The sequence below is a fragment of the Rhineura floridana genome, chromosome 3 (assembly GCF_030035675.1).
Source record: "Rhineura floridana isolate rRhiFlo1 chromosome 3, rRhiFlo1.hap2, whole genome shotgun sequence".
Classification (NCBI taxonomy): Eukaryota; Metazoa; Chordata; class Lepidosauria; order Squamata; family Rhineuridae; genus Rhineura; species Rhineura floridana.
In genome coordinates, this window is record NC_084482.1 from 199,786,599 (window position 1) to 199,810,902 (window position 24,304).

Sequence of the window (24,304 nt, forward strand, 5' to 3'; positions counted from 1 at the left end):
ATTAGATATCTTAAATCAATTTTGATTCCCTCCAACAGAAATAGAACACCTGATCTTGCCTAAGATCAGCACATGAAAAACTTACAGTAATACAATTCACTTACAACTCATGAAACATGAGTTCTTTGCATGGTTTAGGGTTGGTATTGCAAGAAAGCAGGGCTGTCATGCCTTGAATAGCTATAATGTGGCAGAAAGATTAACGTCTGCCTTTTAATAGTATAGTATTATAGTGAAAGCTTCACCTCTTGATATTCTTTCTGTTGGATAGCTTATTATTTGAGTGTGACCCCTGGATTATTTTTGGTGCTCCACTCTCATCTGCAAAAGAGGCTACAAATTTGCATTTGACATAAAGTGTATGCACATTTTATGCAAATTTGTGTCTTTGGGGAGTGCAGTAGAGGTCCCAATATACATACAGTATACCGAGCCCAGAAAATCCTGTTGGTAGCCCTGCTTCCCTGTATGGATCCTTTGATGCACAGAAAAAGTGGAAAATTGCGTAAAGCTTCTTCCACATTCCAAGCATTTTATGGATCCTTTGATGTGCCTGAAGATGGCCATTCTGACAAAAGCTCTTTTGACCCTACAAGCATGTATAAGGTTTGTCCCGTGTGAGTTCTTTGATGCGAAGTCATGTGGCTACTGTGACTGAAGCTCTTTCCACAGTCCAAGCATTTATAAGGTTTGTCCCTGCGACGTCCTTCCCCAGCACCACCTGTGAAGCTCTCACTTGTGGCTACCAGCAGACAGGAACGTCAGGTTTTCTCCTTACCCTTTGCAGCTCTAGCACAGATCTCAACAGATCCCCATAGGCCACACTACCCGACACTCTGTAACCCAATACGCTGTGCCTAGTTTCTGCCTGGCTATTCCGATACCTTGTGTCACTGGGTATAGGTAATTTCTAACACCCCCTGCAGCCCCTTGACTTTGAAGCTTAAAGCCCTGGGTTTCCTCTGTGGTAATGGATACAATTTCCTCTGCTCCGCCACTGCCACCATTTGATACAACTGTTCAGCTTTGGTTACTTGCTATCCCCCCTGGTTTGTGTTTCCCAGCTGCAGGAATCAGGCTTTTGTTTAACCAAGAAATATTTATTTAGTATTAGAAATAACAAGATTACTTAAGACTTTGTTTACAAGCGTATGGTTTCATCTATATTCTGACATGTACTTTACTTCTCATTAATTGCCTCAGAACTCCGACTCACTCTCAACAACAACGACCTCCAAACACCACCAAAACCTCTTTCACCTCTCTAAACCTCTAACATCCACTTCCCAGATTCAACTGTCATTCTTCCATTTATACTGCCAGCCATTCAAATGCTCAGCCAATCATCCAGCATTCTACTGCTCATGTACTCCCCCTCCTCTTTCACTCCACTTACCCTATATCTTCTATATAAGCAGCACTTACCATATTTACAATATAAGCAGGAACATCACAGTCCCCTGTATGAGTTCTGTGATGCAAACTAAGGCTGCTACTCCGATTGAAGGTCTTTCCACACTCGAAGCATTTATAAGGTTTGTCCCCTGTATGAGTTCTGTGATGCAAAGTAAGGGTGTCACTCCGACTGAAGCTCTTTCCACACTCCAAGCACTTATAAGGTTTGTCCCCTGTATGAGTTCTTCTATGTTTACTAAGGGTGCTACTCGCACTGAAGCTCTTTCCACACTCCAAGCATTTATAAGGTTTGTCCCCTTGTATAAGTTTTTCGATGCCTAGTCATGTGGCTACTGTGACTGAAGCTCTTTCCACACTCCAAGCATTTATAAGGTTTGTCCCCTTGTATGAGTTTTTCGATGCCTAGTCATGTGGCTACTGTTACTGAAGCTCTTTCCACACTCCAAGCATTTATAAGGTTTGTCCCCGTATGAGTTCTGTGATGCACAGTAAGGCTGCTACTCTGACTGAAGCTCTTTCCACACTCAAAGCATTTATAAGGTTTGTCCCCTGTATGAGTTCTGTGATGCAAACTAAGGCTGCTACTCTGACTGAAGCTCTTTCCACACTCCAAGCATTTATAAGGTTTGTCCCCTTGTATGAGTTTTTCGATGCCTAGTCATGTGGCTACTGTTACTGAAGCTCTTTCCACACTCCAAGCATTTATAAGGTTTGTCCCCGTATGAGTTCTGTGATGCACAGTAAGGCTGCTACTCTGACTGAAGCTCTTTCCACACTCAAAGCATTTATAAGGTTTGTCCCCTGTATGAATTGTGTGATGCAAACTAAGGCTGCTACTCTGATTGAAGCCCTTTCCACGCTCCAAGCATTTATAAGGTTTGTCACCTATATGAGTTTTTTCATGTCTACTAAGGTTGCTACTCTGACTGTAGGTCTTTCCACACTCCAAGCATTTATAAGGTTTGTCCCCTGTATGAGTTCTGTGATGCACAGTAAGGTGGCCACTGCAACTGAAGCTCTTTCCACACTCGAAGCATTTATAAGGTTTGTCCCCTGTATGAGTTCTGTGATGCAAAGTAAGGGTGTCACTCCGACTGAAGCTCTTTCCACACTCCAAACATTTATAAGTTTTGTCCCCTGTATGAGTTCTTCTATGTTTACTAAGGGTGCTATTCTCACTGAAGCTCTTTCCACACTCCAAGCATTTATAAGGTTTGTCCCCTGTATGAGTTCTGTGATGTGCAGTAAGGTGGCCACTGCAACTGAAGCTCTTTCCACACTCCAGGCATTTATATGGTTTCCCTCCTGTATGCATTCTTTCATGTGAAGTAAGATCTGAGCTGTACTGAAAACTCTTTTCACATTCCAAGCATTCATACTTCAATTCAGTTTCCTGTTGAATTTTATATTCACCACCCTGAGAAGTTCCAAATTCATCTCCTGGCGTCTGCGTTGGTCTCCCCTCTTGTCTCTTTGCTCCATCTTGACTCCTCAGTTTCTGTTCCTGCACCTGCTCCTCAGCTTTGTCCAGTGATACTCCTGATGGTTCTCCCTCAGCCTTCACCCCCCAGATGTATCCTGATGGAATGAAAAGGAAAGGTGATAAAATGCTGTGGAGAAATTATTATTTATTATTATTTATTATTTATTGGATTTTTATACCGCCCAACTAGCAACAGCTCTCTGGGCGGTGAACAACAAATGCTGTGAATATATTATGATCTGTACTTTGAAAACATATTTCTGGGATCTCTGTTGATATCAGAGTTCCCAGAGTATCAGAGTATTTTAGCAGTAGGTTCTTGGTAACAGGTTGTGAAATGAGATGCAGAGAGAGATGAGTGTGACACATATTTGCTCTCTTGTTTCTCCATTTCAGGTGGGCTGCCCAGTGCTTATTCACAGCTGGAATTTACAAACCTAGGATGGATCCTGTCTGACAGGGAGATGGCCCTTTCCTCTGCCCAGAGGACATCTCACATCTCCTCCCAAAATGTTAGTTCCCTGTTACCTGCACTTAGTGAGTTGAGCTTTAATAGTCCAAGGGAGCCCAGTGCCCCTCAAAGCTATGTGGGAGGAAATATCCTTAAAAGGTGGGCTGTGATAACCAGCCTTTCTCCCTCATCTACCATCAGGAAAAAGCCTGCAGTTGAGTAGCCAAACAGCTTTACACCTGAGAGGACCAATATCCTGGAGGTAAATAGTGATATGGAAAGCAGGTGTGCCAGGAAGGGAGTAAGAAGGCTATCCTGAACTTCACCTTCTGTCAAAACCGTCACTTTTCATATTGGTAGACGGGGCCTGGATCATGGAAATTCATTTTGATTGGACTGGGATACAATAGGCTCCAATGGGCTGGTTGCTCTAGAAAGTGAAGGATGGGCAGTTAAATGGGAAAGGCAGTTTGGAAAGGCAATTGATGAGGGAGTTATGAGGTAGAGGTCAGAGAAAGCTGACACAAAAGTGGAGCAGAAGCCCGAACATTAAGCTATTTGCCCCAATGTGCTAACAATATTTGGTTGATGAAGATCAGAAGAAGGAATCCATGGCTGTGTGAGGCTGAGAGGCTTACCAGAGGAAGGCTACATGGGTGGGTTTTTAAGATCAGCTGAGGCATCCAAGCAACCAGAAGTTCTACTAGGGGAGATCTGGGGTTGGAGGAAGATTGTTCCCACTAGCTGGACCAGGTTGTGTGTGAATTTGGCTGGGGTGGAGATTGAGGGAATTCATCCCTAAGGGAAAAGCCGCTGAGAAGCAGGTGTCAGCCACAGTATCTCTTGAGTCTTTAGGAACTGCCGTCAAGCCCCTTTAAGGCCCCAATGAAAATATCACTATTCCCTTATTGCAGTGGCGTACCTAGCGTATTTGACACCCGGAGCAGATCATTTTTAACACCCCCCTCCTCTATACAACAAAATTATTTTCAGTAATTATCAGCAATAATAATAACCACAGATGGGGTGGACTCACATGATTGAGTGATCCTCCATACAAACAACAACAAAATTTAAAAATCCCTGTGCACATCAGGGAGAAAGTTAGGCTTCGAACCTGTAAGCACCCATCTGAAGTCAGAAGTAGTACTGCTCCCCATATAAAAATTTACCACAAGCTAGGGGGATCTGTGGTCCTCCAGAGGTTGTTTGACTCCAACTCCCATCAACCCAAGCTAGCATGGCCAATAGTCAAGGGTGATGAGAGTTGTAGTCCAGCCATATCTGGAGGGCCACAAATTAGCCATCCCTGGTTTACCACCTTAATTTGAGATTGGCCTATGTTGTCCTTGTTTCTTTCCAACTCATTCCCCACCTTAAACCACTTTATCTCCTGTCAGTCTTTGACATAAACCATAGTTCCAGTTGTCTTGTATTCTCTCTGTCACAAGTAAAGTTTCTCCCCTGGTAAAGAAGCCACCATTCCCCAGCAGCCAATGTGGGAGAGGGCATACCCACCCTCATGCTTAGTCCAGAAATTCTTACTGGTGGATGGATTGTCACTGGGTGAACTTGGACCAGTCGTTCACAGCCTGACCTACCTCACAGGGATATTGTGAGGATAAATTGTGGAGGAGGAAAAAACTATGTTCACCACCTTGAACATCTTGAAGAAAAGGCAGACTTAATGATGTGCAAGGTTACATCTTAGGGATACGAGGTGAAAGCTATATGGGTGTTAACCTCACAGCTTTTGTGAGGTACTATATTCACTCTGAGATTCTTTTGTTTGACCAGAAGTGATAGAAGAAAATACGCAATATATAGTGATCTTGCTGAACCTCAGAGACATACCCTCATCCTGCATCCATTGCTCAATAGAACTCCAAACAAAGTAAGAGAGTGAATGCTCATTTTATTATATGATCTTAGAAGGTTGTATAATCTTAGAAGAGGGAGTGGCACGATTGTCATGAAGGGACCCTGCACTTCTGAATTTGCCACTACACTGCTGCCCAATTCCCTTGAAACAAAGACTTTTGTGACACTTGAAAAGAAGGATTGCTAACCTTTGGCCCTCTAGAGCATTGGTTGGAGGCGCTAATGGGAGCTGGAGTTCCACAACATCTGGAAGGTACCAGGTTCACACAAACACACACACACACACACTGCCTTAAAGACAAACTCTCACTAGCCAGTCATCCCCCCTCCCATCCAGCTCAGTTGGCACTTTGTCTCTGACTGTGTGAAATGTGCACAGGATTGCACAGTTAGGCTATAATTTTGTGTCCAGCCTTACCAGGGAGTAAGTCCCATCAAACACAGCTGTACTTACTATTGGATTCAGTTTAGCAGAGTTACCACCCACACAGCTTGGAAGGGGGCTGCGTACTGGATGCTGTATGAGCAGACTTCCATTTTGGTTCCCGTCACACAGTGATGCCTCTCACGGAAAATAAGAAAGCTTAGTTTATTATAGAAACACATACTTGGATAGCAAAGAGTTCCTACTTCTAACTAAAATACAGAGCTTGGAAAAGTTACTTTTTTGAACTACAACTCCCATCAGCCCCAGCCAGCATGGCCACTGGATTGGGCTAATGGGAGTTGTAGTTCAAAAAAGTAACTTTTCCAAGCTCTGCTAAAATAGCTGGAGATGCAAGGAGCCATGCTTGTCCCTGTGATCTCTGCAGGAAAGACAGGGAGGAAGAAGGGAGGAGCAGGAAATGAGGTGAGCAACCCTGAAGAGCATCGGTTTACACACCTGAAGGAAGGTCAAAGGACAGCGAGACAGTTGAGGAAGCTTGGAGGTTCCTCTCTATCCCCACACAAACCCCCAGCAAGCTGAGTTGCATCTCAACACTTCCTTCCAAGTGGACATGCCTAGGATTGTGCTTGTGATTGTGGCATTTATGGCTCAAAAGGAACCGAGGAAGCTGCCTTATTCTAAATCAGACCATGGGTCCATCTAGCATAGTACTGTTGACACTGACTGGCATCGGCTCCTCGGGGTTTCAGATGGGGTTCTCTCCCAGTTCTGCCTAGAGATGCTGGGGTCTGAACCTGCAACCTTCTGCAAAACAGCTGCTGTACCCCTGAGCTGCAACCCTTCCCCTGAGTAGAATCAGTCTGCTACTCCTCAAACGTCCATAAAATATTTTCTCCAAAGGCTAAGGCTGCAGTCCTATATCCACAGATGTGGAAGAAAGCCACCACTGGGTCCAAGGATGAGAGATGATAAGGGGACAAACCAACAGTATTCCTTTAAAAAAAGTCCCATTGAATCTAACAGAGTTTACTTCTGAGTAGACATGTATTGGACTGCAGCCTTAATGAATTAAGTCCAGCTTCCAAATTAAGGGCAGCCTTAGTAATGCATTTACAGCTGGTACAGTGTCATCACTAGGGGGTTGCGGACCGCACCAGGTGACAACATCAGAGGGGGATGACTCTCAGCTTTAATTTTTAAAAAAATTAAGTTTCTAGGTGGTCCGGTTCTCGAGATATACATAAAAACATCAGCCGCCCCCCAGTGGCATTACTAGGGGGGGGGGGTTAAGCTACCCTTTCCTGTCATTTGCAAAGATCTTTGAAAAAAGCACTTCAAATGAAGATTTCAGTTCTCCAGCAGGATTTTCTACGCACATATCATCGGTACATCTACCCCAGTAATGTCTACACTGACTGGCAGCAGCTGCCCAGAGTTTCAGGCAGGAGTCTCTCCCAGAAGGTCTCTCAGGTTCAGATTCAGATGGCACCTCTCCTCCCTGGAGATGTCGTTGGGGACTGAACCTGAGGGACCTTCTGCGTGCAAGGCAGATGCTGCAGTCGCCCTTTCCCTGCACTCACAACTTACTCAACTGTGTGGAGATATTAGGAGGCATTCCAGAATTAACCTTGAAACTTCTTATTGCCACATAGCACTGTTATAGAAGAGCACCAGGGCAAGCCACGGACAGAACAGTAGATTAAAGACTGGGGAAAGGGTCTTTCTAGGGACAAACCATTAGTCTCTGAACATGCCGTGCTACCAAATTAAAGAGACACTTGATAAGTAGGACCTCCTGCCAGACCTGGTGTCAAATCTCTGCTCAGCCATGAAGCTTGCTGGGTCGCCTTGGGCAAGTAACTGTCTCTCAGTCTAGCCTACCTCACAGGGGTGTTGAGAGCATACAATGGGGAGGGGAAGAACCATCTTTGAGCTCCTTTTAGAAAAAGCAAGATATCAACTCGGTGGGGCAAAGGGAATGAGGGGTGGGGAGGCAATCCCATGAATTTACCGAGGAGTAAGTCCAATAGAACCCAATGGAACTTACTTCTGAGTATATGTTATTGGACTGCAGCCTAAACAAACCAGGACAGCGTTCTCACCTCTCTTCCTAGCCCCAGAGCCCATTAGGCTCCAATTCTAACTACATTTACCTGGGGGGCAGGAAGCCCTTCTGAATTCAACAGGGCTTACTTGTGAGCAGACATTTGAATAGACATAGCTAGCCTCTTTTTCATCGCCCTCCTCTTCTCAGGAAGACAGGTTAAAAACACTTCATAGCCGCTTAGGAGACATAATGGAGATACACTGTTCTGCAACATGACATTTTTTGGGGGTAAAATAAAACCCAGCCACCCAAATCGAGTGTTGTACATTGATGCCCTTATCCGTGTCCTGCGCCCAGCAGAAGCTCTGGGCCAGACGGGAAGCACTGGCATCTCATAGATGACACCCTCCCCTATCCTGGGTGTATCATTTGTCCTGGCACACAGCATAGTTTGGGGTGGGCATCCCCAGTTACTTATTTTTTTCCTGCTTCTTTTTGTTCATTTCGGTTGTGCGTAGATGCCCTTATCCGTGCCTTGTGCCCAGCAGATGCTCTGGGCCAGGCGGGACACACTGGCATCTCATAGAGGACACCGTCCCGTTTCCTGGGGTGTATGATTTCTCCTGGTCTAGAGCAGATCTTGGGGTGGACACCCCCAGTTACTTATTTTTTTCGGTGTGCTTTTTGTCCATTTTGGTTTTGCGTAATACCCTTATGCATGCCCTGCACCCAGCAGAAGCTCTGGGCCAGGTGGGATGCACTGGCATCTCACAGAGGACACACTCCTGTTTCCTGGGGTGTATGATTTGTCCTGGCCCAGAGCAGATTTTGGGGTGGGCACCCCCAGTTACTTATTGTTTCTTTTGTGTTTTTGTCTGTTTTGCTTTTGCTTAGATGCTCTCATCCATGCCCTGCACCCAGCAGAAGCTCTGAGTCAGGCGAGAAGCAGTGACATTTCATAAACGACACCCTCCCCTTTCCTGGGATGTATGATTTGACCTGGCCTAGAGCAGATTTTGGGATGGGCACCCTCAGCTACTCATTTTTTATGATTTTACGACATCATTATTCATTTATGACAATATCAGAAGCCTGATGGTTTTGATTGAATAGATTTATTGTTCTTCTTGATGGGGAGAGTCCCCTGATCACAGCGATATATCATACTGGGTACCCCAACATATATTTTGGGGTTCAGAGGGATGTTAACCAGTGGCATCACTAAGGGGGTGCAGGGGGTGCGGACCACACCAGGTGACACCATCAGAGGGGGTGACTCTCAGCTTTAATTTTTAAAAAAATTAAGTTTCTAGGTGGTCCGGTTCTCGAGATATACATAAAAACGTCAGCCGCCCCCCAGTGGCGTCACTAGGGGGTGCGGGAGGGTGCACACCACACCAGGTGATACCATCAGAGGGGGTGATTCTCAGCTTTAATTTTAAAAAAATTAAGTTTCTAGGTGGTCCGGTTCTCGAGATATACATAAAAACGTCAGCCGCCCCGTTAAATCTTTTTTTAAACTACTGTATAGCACTTCGTAGCTTTAACCCCGCCCGTTCAGGATTGCAGCCAATCAGTGAAGTGTTTGTTTGACCTGTGGCAGTGTCTAGTAAACCTCATTGCAAGGCCAGAAAATGGTGGTCCCCCCCCCCCGTTTATCTGAAAATCTCATAAATTGGGTAAGTATATATATTTCAGTTTTTTCCCCTCTTGTGTGTAGGAGTCAGATCCTGGGCAGTGTTTTCAAAACCTTCCCAATACTTGCTTTTGTGGGGGTAAAAGCATTGCTAATCCCATATCTCCAGAGTAAATCCCATTGAATTCAATAGGATTTACTTTTGAGTAGACAAGGTCATGAATGTGCTGAAAATCAATGGGACTTTGGAGTGAATGGAGCAATAAGAAATAAGGGCAGCCCAAGGTCACCCTGAGCTAGGAGCCAAATCCTGAAAGAACCTATATCTTAGGAGACAGATCCTAGGAGAAGGAAGCCTATAGAAAGCTAGTGTTCAACACCACCCTAGCAGGAAAGCTTCAGGGGACACTGTAAACAAGGCTAAATTCCAGTCGGAGAGAAGGGGGAAAAGGAAACTCCACCGATACATACAGGGAGAGAGTCAGCTCAGTCCTTGCTAAAAAGGGCAGCTTCAGCCTTCCTGAAACACAACCACAAGCTCTGTTTCCCTAGGTTAAAGAAAGGTCAGGCTGTTCTAGGTGGGAAAACAACAAACAAAAAAGACTTGCCTGGAAGGCGCAGCCCCTTGCTGAGATTAAAAGCAGCCAAAAGCTTAAACAGCCCCGCCCCTCGCTCAGGAAGGAAGCCTGCCTTCCTGCCTTCAAAGGAAGGAAGCCTGAGATAATACTAAAGAGTTAAGCCCCAGCTGATAGCCATCAGCCTCAAGTAACACATCATTGGCTGGCAGCAGTAGCTGGGAGGAACCAGCCACACATATAAAGTCAGAGCACCCTAGCGAGGGAGCCTGCTCCACGAGCTAGAGGGAGCCCCAGCTGACAAAGCGTCAAGGCGAGTTAAGCAGCAGAACGAGTTCGGCAGCAGGGCGAGGAGGCCAGGGCCCCCCACTCTGCCCGTCTGTTCCCTGACCTCAACTAAACCGCAGTCTCCAACCCATTGATGTAATAAACCTTAAACAAAACTATGCAGGTAAGAAGCCAGCAGGGGTGTGGGGGCTTTCCAGTGTTTTACACCGCCTGCAGCATGTACGACTATCTGCCTGTTGGACAGAAGTCGTGGGTGTGCTCTCGGTGCAATGAGCTCCTGGCTCTCCGGGAACGACTTCATTTCCTTGAGGCCAAGGTGGCGGACCTGGAAAAGCGGAGAGAGGCAGAGAGGTGTGTGGAGGAGGCCTTCAAGGACGTTATAGCTGTGTCCCACTCCAACAATGATAGCTCTCCTGCTATCATGGACAACGATGGTCTCGGGGAAGGAGAGCATCCAGTTGAGGAAGAGGGAAATGATCCCTTAGAAGGGACCCATTCCTTGGGGGATGAGCAGCTATCCTCTCGTGCCGAGGATATATCTCCAGGGGGTGGAGGGATCCTTGTAGTGGGTGATTCGATCATTAGGAACATAGACAGTGGGGTGTGTGATGGGTGTGTAGACCGCAAGGTGTTTTGCCTGCCTGGTGCAAAGGTTGCGGATATCACCCGTCGTTTAGATAGTTTGGTAGACAGTGCTGGGAAGGAGTCAGTGGTCGTGGTGCACGTTGGCACCAACGACATGGGGAAATGCAGCCGTGAGGTCCTGGAAGCAAAATTTAGGTTGCTAGGTAGGATGCTGAAAGCCAGGACCTCCAAGGTGGCTCTGGGCCAGGCGGGACGCAGTGGTATCTCATAGGGGACACCCTCCCCTTTCCTGGGGTGTATTATTTGTCCTGGCCCAGAGCAGATTTTGGGGTGGGCACCCCCAGCTACTTATTTTTTATGATTTTATGACATCATTATGTATATATGATAATATCAGAAGCCTGATGACTTTGATTGCATAAATTTATTATTATTATTATTGATGGGGAGAGTCCCCCGATCACAGTGATATATCATACAGGGTACCCCAACATATATTTTGGGGTTCAGAGACATGTTAAGTTTGGCTTGAAGTTGCTGTAGCTGTCAACTTTTCTTCTTTTTTAGCGTTTTGAACTTTCAAGCAAAAAGGAACTGGGAACTAGGAACCAACTTCAGCATCATAAGAATTCTATTGTTTTCTTACAGAATTTTCACTTTAACCACATGAAACTATGTAAGTGTAAATACATTTAGGCTGTACGTATGATATTGTAATTTAAAGGTGTAATTTTAATTTTGCTAGTTGTTTATGTCATTACTATTGCCATTACATTCAGTGATATACGGGAATTACGATTTACGAGTAACATTAGTACAAAAAACATTACTAAGGATTCTGTATGGTCTGGTACAGGAGGAGGTCCATGGGGGTGACACCATGAGTTACCACACTGGGTGACACCAACCCTAGTGATGCCACTGCTCTCTTCCCTTGATTTCCCCAGGAAAACGGCTCGCCTGCCATTTGCGCGTGCTGTCGGTCCCCACCACCGCCTCTTTTCTCCCCCCTCCCTTTCTTCCTGCAATCAGGGGAATAAATCAGGAAAGGAAAAGCACGCACGCAAAACACACACACACAGAGCTGGGATCTGTTACAAAAGTAGCCCTGATGGCCGCCGGAGTAACAGAGTCTTTCTGGCTCTCCTCTTGATGCCTCCTCTCTTCCCCCTCGGCAGCAGCGGCAGGGGGGGATCGAGGGCAGTGAGAACCAGACACACGGTGGGGACAGCAGGACATATGAGGGGAACGGCAGGAGGTGCGGGGGGCAGGGGATGACCAGAGGGGGGGGCAGCAGGACGCATGGAGGGCACGCACGCACACACAGACATCATCATCGTCACTCACCTCCACAGCTCTCTTCACCTCCATTCTGCTGCTGCCTTCATATATACACATACATTCAGCCTTACATAGATGTATACATATCCATACATATATGAGGGAGCGATACTAAAGGCGTCAAAAGATAAAAATTAAAAATAAAGAGCGTAAAAAATGTCAGGCTCCCAGGCAAGGCGTGGACATCATCTGCCCTCCACTCACACTCTGACTCTGAAGAGAGATGGGTCAAGCGGGGTATTTTCTTTCAGTGTTCACAAATCATCTCAGGTCCAGATGGCATCTGCCTGAGAGGTCTTAAGACAACCCAAATGTGACATTGCTGATCTTCTAACAAAAAGGTACCTTCTCCCAAAGACATGCTAACATATGTATGACTGGCAAATGTATTACAATTTAAAAGCAAAAGGACATAGAAGGTATCCTGGAAATCAGAGGCCTGTTAGCTTAAAATCTGTTTCGGGAAAGTAGTGGAAAATATGATTAAAGACAGAATTACCAAACATGGAGCCACCAAACTTAGCACTTAAGGGATAAGAGGATATATGCTCCTATGGATCAGTAAGTACTTAAAGATCAGGAAGGAGAGAACAGGAATAGATGAATAGTTCTCACAATGGAGGGATGTAAGGAGTGCCCCCCCCATCATCATTATTAGGACCTGAACTTTTAAAGTTGTTCCTAAATGAAATGGATTTTGGGTGAGAAGTAAGGTAACCAAGTTTACTGTTGATATCAAATTGTTCAGAGTTGTTAGAACAAATAGGGTTTGTGAGGAACTCCAAAAGCAACTCTCCAAGAAGGCTTGGGTATTAAAGAGCAAATGCAATTAAATGTAAGCAAGTGTAAAGTGATGCACAGTCAAACAATAAATCTTAACTGAACCGGTGGTGACTGACCAAGAAAGAGACCTTGAGGTCCTTGTGGATGCCTGAATTAAGGTACTGATGTTGAAACTATGAAACTGGTGAATTCCATGTGAGGGATCATTAAGACACAGATTGAAAGTAAAACTGCCAATATCATAACGTCACTGTACAAATCTAAGATGTGATCCTACTTGGAATACTGTCTACAGTTCTGGGTGACTGTAGTCAACAATAGTATTGTAGAGGTGAAAAAGATACAGAAAAGGGCAACCAAAATGATATGGAAAGGTCACAACATTTGGGGATTTTTGCTGTAGAAAAAAAAGCTTAAGAGGAGACATGATAGAAGTGTATGATCACACCATACATTTAAAGCACATTCAACACAAATTGAAAGAACGTGCCTTCCCCCAACGAATCCTGGATAATAGTTTTCCCTCACTGCGCTACATTCCCAGCACCCTTAATAAACTACAACTCCTGGGACTCTTTGGTGGAAGCCATATGTTTTCAATGTACAGTGTGGATGTGCCATAATGATGCATGGTGGGAAGTAGCTCCCACCAGTTTGCATCCATTTCAGGAAAAATGTCACTTGCTAAACAGTTTGTCTGCCAGGCTACCCTAAGAAAATGAGGGCAGGGCCATGTTTTTGCTTTTCTAAATTAAACGGTGACCTTAATTCTAAGAGAAAAGGAAACTGGGGAGGGCTGGCAGAATGGTATTGAAAGAATAGCCTCAAGACTAAACTATCAAAGCTGAAGCAAAGAACAAATCAAGAAACATGAAGAAGCCACCTAATAACGAATCACTCCGTTTAGCTCGCTATTCTCTGCTTAGTTCTGTTCTAACTATTAAGCCTCTACATCTCAAAAGCTTAAGATCATGAAATTCATCACCAGAAATCCACATGTTCCTGAGGGATACCTAGATCTGGCCCCAAACACAGCAAGCTCAGGGTAGGAGGCAGGTGGGACCCAGGGCCGAGGGCAGGACTGCATTCTCAGATCTTAAGTCTGCTGGGGAGTTGGCGCTTAAAGGGAGGGGGGATCCTCGCTTTCTTCCAACATTCCTCTCGGCCCCCAATTGCATACCTTTAGTTTGAGGCACCCTCCGTGCAATCCCCCTCTTTAACTTCGCTGCAAACAAACAGGCTTCCGCATAGCATTTCTTGCAGAAAGGCGGGACAGGAAAGGGAAGTCGCTCTTTTGCACTCTTTCTGAGCACTCCGTTGTCGTTTGTTAACCTTTAAAGAGCTGAAGCTCCTTGGCTGCTTCACACGGAGAGCAAGGGGTGATAAGATTTTTAGGGCTCACAAGCCTATTCCCCTAAAATTATGTCTCCTGAATCTCACTCAGGAAAGCTTGTCCTGAGTTACTTTTGCTCTAAATAAATCCTCAGCTAGAACACAGTGACATCTCAGTGAAGGCCACTTCTTGCAGAGAGAACACCGTTGACGCGCGAAGCATGATCACACTTGTTCAGCAAAATGCAAGGCTAAAGTGGAAAGGGTTTTCAAACCTATCGTGGGGAATACACAGAGGGAAATTTGCAACTGTTAATTTGCAACTGAATAAACAACTGGAAACTAGCCAGCAAGTGTGAATAACGGGGTCTGCCATATATGGTGTGTTTCCTGAAACCCCAGCGCCTGAGGGTATGATACCCACGTAGACTGCCTATTGGGGTCGACCCACCCATCTAGCATACCGCTGATGTGTGAGTGCACTGTATTTTTCTCAATAAAACCTATTTTTGTAGTTTTACTCCTGAACTGCTGTCCAGTGTTTTCTTACTTTGGACCAGAGCGAGAATCGAACAGGTGTTTCCCACAACAATGGTAAGCATTTTTCTGGTCTGTGTCCCCTCTCCATATTAAAAATTAAAATGCCATGCACATTTTTAGAAAAAGGCTTGGAGGAAAAAGTTTAATTGGCCTAGACCCCATTTTATTTACCTTACAGTTCTGTGTGCAGGGACTTTTTGTGTTGACTTTCTCGCTCTGCTACAAACCTCCTGCGGTCGGAAGTGACTGAGTCCAGCCAGAAACAGATTGCCTGCCTAATGCGTTCCTTCTGTGATTCTCCTGTTACTGTGGGGAACCCCGACAGTGCACTCCGAAGAACTGTGAACATCCTGCAAGCAAATCAGGAAGAATGCTTGTGGTCCCATCAGAAAATGAAATGGACTGCCTTCAAGTCAATTCCGACTTATGGGCAACCCTATGAATAGGGTTTTCATGGTAGGCGGTATTCAGAGGGGGTTTCCCATTGCCTCCCTCTGAGGCTGAGAGGCAGTGACTGGCTCAAGGTCACCCAGTGAGCTTCATGGCTGTGTGGGGATTTGAAGCCTGGTCTCCCAGGTAGTAGTCCAACACCTTAACCACTACACCACACTGGCTCTCTGTGGTCGCATTACCCACCCATAAACAAATCAGAACAAATGCTCAAGAAAGATACGAGTCTAATTCGACTGCTTCCTAAGTGTGCTTTAAGATGGTAGCCTAAAAGCAGAATTCTTATGAGTATTTCTTATCTGCACTTCACCAGAAGGTCCCAGGATTACCATTTAAACAGTATAAAACAATCCCCCAGCTAATAAACAAACCAATACATAACTCATTCATAACTAATGAAACTGGAATTCTTTGCATGGATTCTGGTTGGCACTGAAGGAGAGCAGGGCTCTGATGCCTTTAAAAGCTATGGGGCAGGCAGATATTAAACAGGAAAAATGGAAATGGACTGCCTTCAAGTCGATCCTGACTTATGGCGACCCTATGAATATGGTTTTCATGGTAAGTGGTATTCAGAGGGGGTTTACCATTGCCTCCCTCTGAGGCTAGTCTTTCCCAGTTGGCTAGGGCCTGCTTAGCTTGCCACAGCTGCACAAGTCAGCCCCTTCCTTCTCCGCAACTGCCAGCTGGGGGGCAACTGGGCTCCCTGGGAATATGCAGCTTGCCCATGGCTGCATAGGGGGCAGGGCACGTAACCCCTGAGCCAGAGCTTGGAAAAGTTACTTTTTTGAACTACAACTCCCATCAGCCCCAGCCAGCATGGCCACTGGATTGGGCTGATGGGAGTTGTAGTTCAAAAAAAGTAACTTTTCCAAACTCTGCCCTGAGCCACTCACTGTGGGGGTGATCTTTAGCTGGCCCTTGATCCCCAGGAGACATGAGCAGGGATTTTAACTCACAGACTCTGGATTCCCAGCCAGACTCTCTTCCCCACTGTGCTATACCAGCTGTTCGATATTAAACAGAGTAACCCTTTTCTAATCTGGAACTAAAATTATGGGGAAAGCTTCACCTGTTTGATATTCTGTGTATTAGGAGTCCTGTTACTTGTGTGTGACCCCTGATTTATTGTTTGGGCACCCCTCCCTCCCCCACCTGCAAAAGAGGGTGCGCATTTGCTCATGACATGAAATATGAACTTGCTTTATAAAATCCTTTTAACAACAAAAACTCAGATTTACATTATAAAAAGTTATTAGGATTTATGCTGATAGCTGCCCGTCATTCAATTGCTTGGTGCTGGAAAAACTTAAGATGGACTATCACTGGACTGATGGTATAGAAAATTATGGACATTTGCTTTGCTGGAAAAACTGGCGCAAAACTTGAAACTAGCAGCAGGCACTAAGAAGAAAGACACTTTCACAGACCAATGGATGCCCTTTATTGAATTGACATCTAAGGAGGAAAATTGTTGCCAAGCACCCAAACTGTGGTTGGCTTGATGAACTCTTCTAGTTGATTTAAACTCTGTAATAGCTTCCTTATAGAACGAAATGGGGTCATCAGAGAAGGGGCAGGGGAAATACGTTATAGTTCCTTTTCTGTACTACAGTATTTGAAAATGAAAAATAAAATTTAAAAAGGAATAGGAAGATCTTCAATAGGCGCAAGAAAGACAACAGAGACAGTTCGCGCCTAATTATTAAGAGGAGGGTATTCCAAAGCGTAGGTGCCACCACACTAGAAGTGCAATGCCTATACTGTGCGGAAGACACCTCCTGATGAGATTGTACCTGCAGGAGGCTCTCCCTTGCACAGGACAGTAACTGATTGGGTATATAAGGACTAAGATGATCTTTCAGGTACCCTGGTCCCAAGCTGTATAGGGCTTCATACACCTAAACCAACACTTGAAACTCAGCCCAGTAGCTCTTGGACAGTCAGTGCTATTCTTTCAACAGTGGAGTAACATGTTTGCAATAATCTGTTCCAGGGAGCAGTCAAATCACCACATTTGCACCAGCTGCAGCTTCTAGACCAACCTCAAGGGCAGCCCACTCAGAGCACATTGCAGTAATCCAATCTGCAGGTTACCAGACGGTGGTCAGGCTATCCTGGTCCAGAAACAGCCTGTAGCTAACTCACCCATCAAAGCTAGTACAAGGCACTCCTAGAGGACACCTGGGCCTCTAACAACAAAGATGGATCAGGAGCACCCCCAGACTACAAACCTGCTCTTTCAGGAGTTGTGACCCCATCCAGTATTTCTCAGAATATAGTGTTGGTTGTTCCTGAATCTTATCAATAGCAGAGGTCTTATGTTGTAGTCATGCACAGCCTGCTCTACAGGGACCGCAGTGCTGCGACATCTGTGCTGTTGAAGGGCATCACAAACCACACAGAAGAAGAGTCCATGATCCTTGCAACAGTAATTCATGGCTCCCGGGTGTGTGATGCATTTTAGCCCCTCTGCTCCTGAGGAATTCAGCTGTTCAGGTATTTCGACAACATTTGCTAGAGACCTGTTTGATCTGAAATTCCGCCCAACAGCCATTCGGCAATGAGGTCACCTGGCCCCCGTGCCAGGCTCCTCCCAGCATGTAGACACACATGTTTGGCAGAAGTTGTGTCCACAGTCTAGAGTCACAGGATCCACAAAGTAGCCCAGGCAGACAGGTCAAGTTGCTTCACAATGAAGCCTCTTCCGGGGGCTCTCAGTAGCCATAACTTCGCTCCCACAGTGCAACACAAAGGGAACAATTGCTTTTCTCCTGCACTCAGAAGAAGCCCCACTGGGAGGAGAGTTCAAAAGGACTGTATCTTCATCCTGGGGGAAAATAGTAGCAAGAGACTCAAGTTAGCATTGTATTTATTATTATTATTATTATTATTATTATTATTATTTTAGTATTAAATAAAATTAAATATTATTTTATTATACATTTATTATCTCACCTTTCCTCCAAGGAGCTCAAGATGGTGTACAAACATAGTTCTCCCCCTCATGATTATCCTCACAAAGGTCCCGAGAGGTAGATTAGGCTGAGAGACAGTGACTGACCCAAAGCCACTCAGTGTGTTTCATAGCCAAGCGGGGATTTGAACTCTAGTCTCCCAGGTCCTAGTCCAACACTCTAACCTCTACACCATACCAGCTGTCTGTACCCTATAAAATAGGAAAGCCTCAATCAATTGCTTATTCATAGCCAGCTGCACAGAGGCTGATCCCTTCCCACCACCGCTGCAGCCATGGAAGATGAAGTGCCCTAGAGAGGCATCTGGGAAAGGAGATGCATGTGGGCACCTGCTATTACACTGCACTGCAGGGACAGCGACTCCTGAAATGGGGTTTGTCTTAATCTCTGAGGCCAAGGATAAAGGTCCTCAGGAGGGAACGACTAAAGGTCTTTTTCTCGAGGGCCTAACAACCCTCCTGATTTCCAATTGTGTGAAGTATGAGATGTTCCTTGGGATTGGGAAAGTATCAAGATTATATATATATTGTGTTATATTGGACTTTATGAATAGCATTGTAATCAGCCTAGGGTTAAAGAAGCGCAGTCTGTTCCCACTGATGTTCCTTGTTATGAGCAAGCTGGGGGAAATTATATGTGAGAAGTAGTAATTTCTTGAGTTCAACCTTTTCCAGTTCTTGTATTCACTAATATAGCAGTTAAAGCAAAGAAAAAGGAGGCCTGGATACATGCAGCACGTGTGAAAAGGACATTACATCCAACAGATGCTCTCCCAACCGTGGGACCCTGATGCTTTGTTTCCCTTAGAAGAATTGCCTGTAGAGGATCTAGCAAGGCTGGCTGGAAAAAAATCCTGAGAAAGAGCGGAAAGAGGCATTGGAAATATATGAGGAACTCACTAACTTTAAATTAAAAGCCTTTGATTCCTTCCCAGGTTCTGCAAAGTGTCTTCCTGATGGAGCAGATGCAGATATTGCCAAAATGTTAAGAGAGGAAGGCTTTTCGATAAAGGACAGCATTGATTCAAGTCTGATTGTAAGGGCTACAGGAGAATTTCCAGACCGTGTGGACAAGGCTTGGAGGATCTGGCGAATTCCTGCCCCGACATGTTAGAATCAGGCTTGGTGGCTTTCCAAGAGCAGCTTAATCAAGAGTGTTTGTTGGAAGAACTCCTCACATGTATCAATGAAGAATTCCAAGGCCGTTATAATTTCCACCCAAGCCAGTTGAAGAAAAGACATTACAAAAGTCACTCGGTGGGAGGTGGGTTTTGAAAAACAAAAGTTTCCGTGCTCCTTTTTCCAGATTTCCAGAGAAGATGCTACAGATGTAATAAGATTCTTTTGTTTGTAGTTCTTACTGCTGTATTTTATTATTTTGATGTACTGTGATTGTCTATGTTTCTGATCATATTTTACCCTGTTTACTGTTTAATGTTCCTGCTATTGTACAAATATTGTGATAGTTAGGCTGTACTATGGGTGTAGAAATGAATCCAGCTGGGAAGTTCGGTTGGTTTGTGTTTCTATCATTATTATCACACCAAGCACGTATGTGTCCACAATGGCCTCCCAATCAGGATTACATCAGTAAGGTATTTACTATGATGGATATAACAATGATTCAGCGTTATGATCCAAGTATTGAGTATAAATAAAAAGAAGCCATAATGTGGGTAGAGAAATAAAGATAATTCATCCACTAGAAAATGTCATTACTGCTATAGCATATCATGAAATAGGGCTTATAATTGTTTTTTTTGCATTAATATATATATTGTTAGATGATCAAGTTCACTGAAGGTTATGCAATACATACATTTGGTTGAAAGGAGGATGGAAGGAATTAAAGAAAGAAATGTGATGTTACATAAATAAAGGTATTGGCCAGATTAGTGAGTCACTTTGAAGATTGATGCCAAATATGGTTGAAAGTGAGACTCTCGTATGCTGGCATTCAGAGACTCAAACGAGGGAGTGTTAAGGGTTAATTCCTTTAACACACTAAAGCGCCTCCTTGAGGGCCATCCTTGAGGGTTATCTAATCCACCATCATAGAAATGTAAGCTGATGACGCACCCAGAAAGCGTTCAGGACATGTTCAAAGGCATGACTGGAAGTATGGCTCAGGGATGGATCTGGGAAAGACCAGATGTCCCCCATGTTATTTAACATCTATATGAAACCACTGGGAGAGGTTGTCCAGGGGTTTGGGGTTCGGTGTCATCAGTATGACACCCAACTCTATTTTTCCTTTCCACCTAAAGCCAAGGAAGCTGTCCTGGTCCTGAACCGGTGCCTGGCATCAGTGATGGACTGGATGAGGGTGAACAAATTGAAATTAAATCCAGACAAGACAGAGGTGCTCCTGGTTAGTCGAAAGGCAAATCAGGGAATAGGGATTCAGCCTGTGCTGGATGGGGTTACACTCCCCCTGAAGACACAGGTTCGCAGTTTGGGTGTGCTCCTGGACTCAGCTTTGAACATGGAGGCCGAGGTCTCTGCAGTGGCCAGGAGTGCTTTTGCCCAGCTAAGACTGGTGCGCCAGCTGCGCCCGTTCCTGGAGACGCTTGATTTGATTACAGTGATGTATGCCTTAGTTACATCCCGTTTAGATTACTGTAACGCGCTCTACGTGGGGCTGCCTTTGAAGACTGTTCGGTCTGTGAGTGACACTATAGCGGCCCAATGAAGCTGTCCCCCACCAAGAAGGGGCAACCTTACTCAGCAAGGGGTCAAATTGCAAAAGGGGTCACCGTGTTGGCTAAAGCAGCGATGGGGAACTTGTGGCTCTCTGGGGAGCGTTGGACTCTGACTCCCTCATCCCTGACTGTTGGCCATGCTGTGTCAAATGCAAAAACTACAGCAGTTGTGTCCAGATGCTCATCCTGAGATATATTCAAGATTTAAATAGTTAAAAAGCAAAGCCTTTATTTGTTTGTTGTGGTATTTATGAATACTTCATAATAAATTTTTCTTTTTCACTTTTCAGCAAAAAGAATCTGAAATGTCCACTTAGCCTTTAAGCTCAATAGGTACCCCTGGGCCAGTCATTATGTCTTAACCTACCTACATCACAGGCTTGTTGTGAGGATAAAATGGAAATGGGGGGAGCTATGTACACCACCTTGACCTCTTTGAGTAACAAAACATGTTTATACCAGCAGCACCAACCCACTCCCAAGAACTCCCATATTCCCCCTCCCCCCATATTGCTGCTACAGTCAACCTAAACCCCCCATCTCACTGCTGCCTTTCCCTAGAAAAAAACAAGCCAAGAAATTAGATAACACTCTAATTATGAAGCAAACAGTTAACATTTCCATCCACTTCAACACTGCAATGTCCATGCTGTAAAACAAGAGCAACAGAACATTTGGACAACTTGATATATATAAAAAAATTAGCATTTGTAACTTCATAGTTTGTAATACAGCACAGACCAAAAATGGTGAGAAAAAACTAGAAATAAATGCACACAAAGCCAGGAAACAGCCATCCCCCACACTCTCCATGCTGTGATTGCTAATTTCTACTCCTGATTTTTATAGCAAATAAAAACAGTACTCTGAGCATGTGTAGTTTCACATTTTAAATTCACTTAACTCATCATTGCTTTGCTCACTTCCTGCGTTAGACCAGTTACCAACCATCTGAACCTACCTCACATGGCTGTTGTGAAGATACAGAAGGAGGTATAAAACAACTGCAAAAGGGGATTTAGTGCTTATATCACAGGCATCACATTTTGCTTTCTTTAACCACAGTGATGATTCTTTGTAAAGAGACAGTTTTGTACTCTCCGCCCCCCCCATTAGCGCACCTCCAGGCTTCAACCAATTTAGCATGACCATTGTGTTTTTAGACTGTATTCGAGTGAGCTTCCTCCCACCATGGGCCCTTCCCTGCTGCTTCCTTACAAGAAATCCCAGGCAACAATCCTGTACCTACTTAAGCCCTGTGAAACAGAAAGAGACTTACTTCTGACTAGATCTGTATACCCTGGAATTCTTTAACATCCACCCACACTTACTGTGTAGGAGAATCTTCAGAAAATAATCTATATTGAGTAGCTGATCTCAAGCAGATGACAAGGTGCCATAAGCCAGAAAGAAGCATTCTGGGTAGAGGAAAACGAGCTCTTCGGGGCCTCAAGGATTCCTGGTGTTTGAACAATTCACTCATCAATCACAGCCGTGACTCTACTCATTGGGTGAAAAGACAGAGGGGCAGCAGCAGGCTGGCTGGCTCATCCCACAAACATCGCAGGGGTGGGAGGAGCTCGCATTTTGCTTCATAATGTTCCTTCTGTGGGGGCTATTAAGAGTCACTCTTTCTTAAAAATGAGAGGAGGCTGGGGCCCCACACTTCTGCCTCCACAGCGTCTTATTCTTGGGAGCCCTTCAGGGGAGAAAAAGTTTCATTTAGTGTACCTTCCTTATTTTGCATCAAGAATTCACAGGTGGAATCAGCTTGAATCAGATTCCCATTCTTGGTTCACCCTGGCCACTGGCCTGATCCAGCAGGCTCTTCTTATGTTTTTATCAAGGGATCCTTAAAGGGGAGCAATCATAAAAAACTGAGTGAAAAGAGCTTCAGTCCTAGATACTACCGTAGATACTCATCAAAACCTCCGCACAAGAGAGGGGCATAGTAGTTATGTTCACACTGGTGGGAAACTTTGGCCCTCCGCTTCTCAGTACACCTCTCCAGCATAATAGCTGCCTGTAGGAAATACCGGTGTGAAGACTGAAGATTGGTTACTTCGTGTGACTAGCAGTGCTGGGTGACCTTTGTGAGTCTCTTCGACACCTGACAAGTCTTAGGATCATGCCAGTCCCTAAAAAGATGGAAAACGGTTCCTGCAGGTGTTTGTCCTGTGACCTGCGCGGCCTATAAGGCCATCGAGTCCAACCCCTTGCTCAATGCAGGAATCCAAATCAAAGCATTCCTGACAGATGGCTGTCCAGCTGCCTCTTGAAGGCCTCCAGTGTCAGAGAGCCCACTGCCTCTCTAGGTAATTGGTTCCATTGTCGTATGGCTCTAACAGGAATTTTTTCCTGATGTCGAGTCGAAATCTGGCTTCCTGCAACTTGAGCCCATTATTCCATGTCCTGCACTCTGGGATGATCGAGACGAGATCCCGGCCCTCTATGTGACAACCTTTCATGTACTTGAAGAATGCTATCATATCTCTCCCCAGTCTTTTCTTCTCCAGGCTAAACATGCCCAGTTCTTTCAGTCTCTCCTCGTAGGGCTTTGTTTCCAGTCCCCTGATCATCCTTGTTGCCCTCCTCTGAAACTGTTCCAGTTTGTCTGCATCCTTCTTGAAGTGTGGAGACCAGAACTGGACGCAGTATTCAAGATGAGGCCTAACCAGTGCTGAATAGAGGGGAACTAGTACTTCACGCAATTTGGAAACTATACTTCTGTTAATGCAGCCTAATATAGCATTTGCCTTTTTTGCAGCCACATCACACTGTTGGCTCATATTCAGCTTGTGATCAATGACAATTCCAAGATCCTTCTCGCATGTCGTATTGCTGAGCCAAGTACAGTATCCCCCATCTTATAACTGTGCATTTGGTTTCTTTTTCCTAAGTGTAGAACTTTGCATTTATCCCTGTTGAATTTCATTCTGTTGTTCTCAGCCCAATGCTCCAGTCTATCAAGGTCCCTTTGAATTTTGTTTCTGTCTTCCACAGTATTAGCTATGCCCCCCAACTTTGTATCATCTGCAAATTTGACAAGCATGCTCTGTACCTCCTCATCCAAGTCGTTAATAAAAACGTTGAAGAGCACTGGGCCCATGTCCGAGCCCAGTTTGAGAAGGAACCATTGATAAGCACGCTTTGAGTATGATTCTGCAGCCAACTGTGGATCCACCTGATAGTTGTTCCATCCAGCCCACTTTTAGCTAGCTTGTTAATCAGAATATCAAAAACTCAAAAAGTCCCTGCGCATAGAACTGTAACAGGTAAAGAAAACGGGGTTTAGGCTAACCTAAACTTTTCCCTCAAAGCCTTTTTTTAAAAATGTGCATGGCATTTTTATTTTTAAAATGAAGAAGTGACACAGGCCACACACGTGCTTATCACCTCCCCTTGTTCTCCCTGTGAACCAGCCAAGGA

At 44.9% G+C, this 24,304-nt stretch overlaps 1 protein-coding gene across 1 annotated transcript in view; it reads right to left on the reverse strand.

The window, feature by feature from the left end:
• Window positions 1-1,117: 1,117 nt before the first annotated feature.
• LOC133378869 (zinc finger protein 572-like) overlaps window positions 1,118-24,304 on the reverse strand; it is a 29,940-nt gene continuing 6,753 nt past the window's right edge. Inside the window, exons 2-4 of the mRNA XM_061613483.1 lie at window positions 14,055-14,179; window positions 2,077-2,994; window positions 1,118-1,733 (exon numbers count right to left, since the gene is read on the reverse strand). Of these exons, the coding sequence (XP_061469467.1) occupies window positions 1,393-1,733; window positions 2,077-2,994; window positions 14,055-14,179 (1,384 nt within the window). The 3' untranslated portion in view covers window positions 1,118-1,392. The remainder of the gene's footprint in view (window positions 1,734-2,076; window positions 2,995-14,054; window positions 14,180-24,304) is intronic.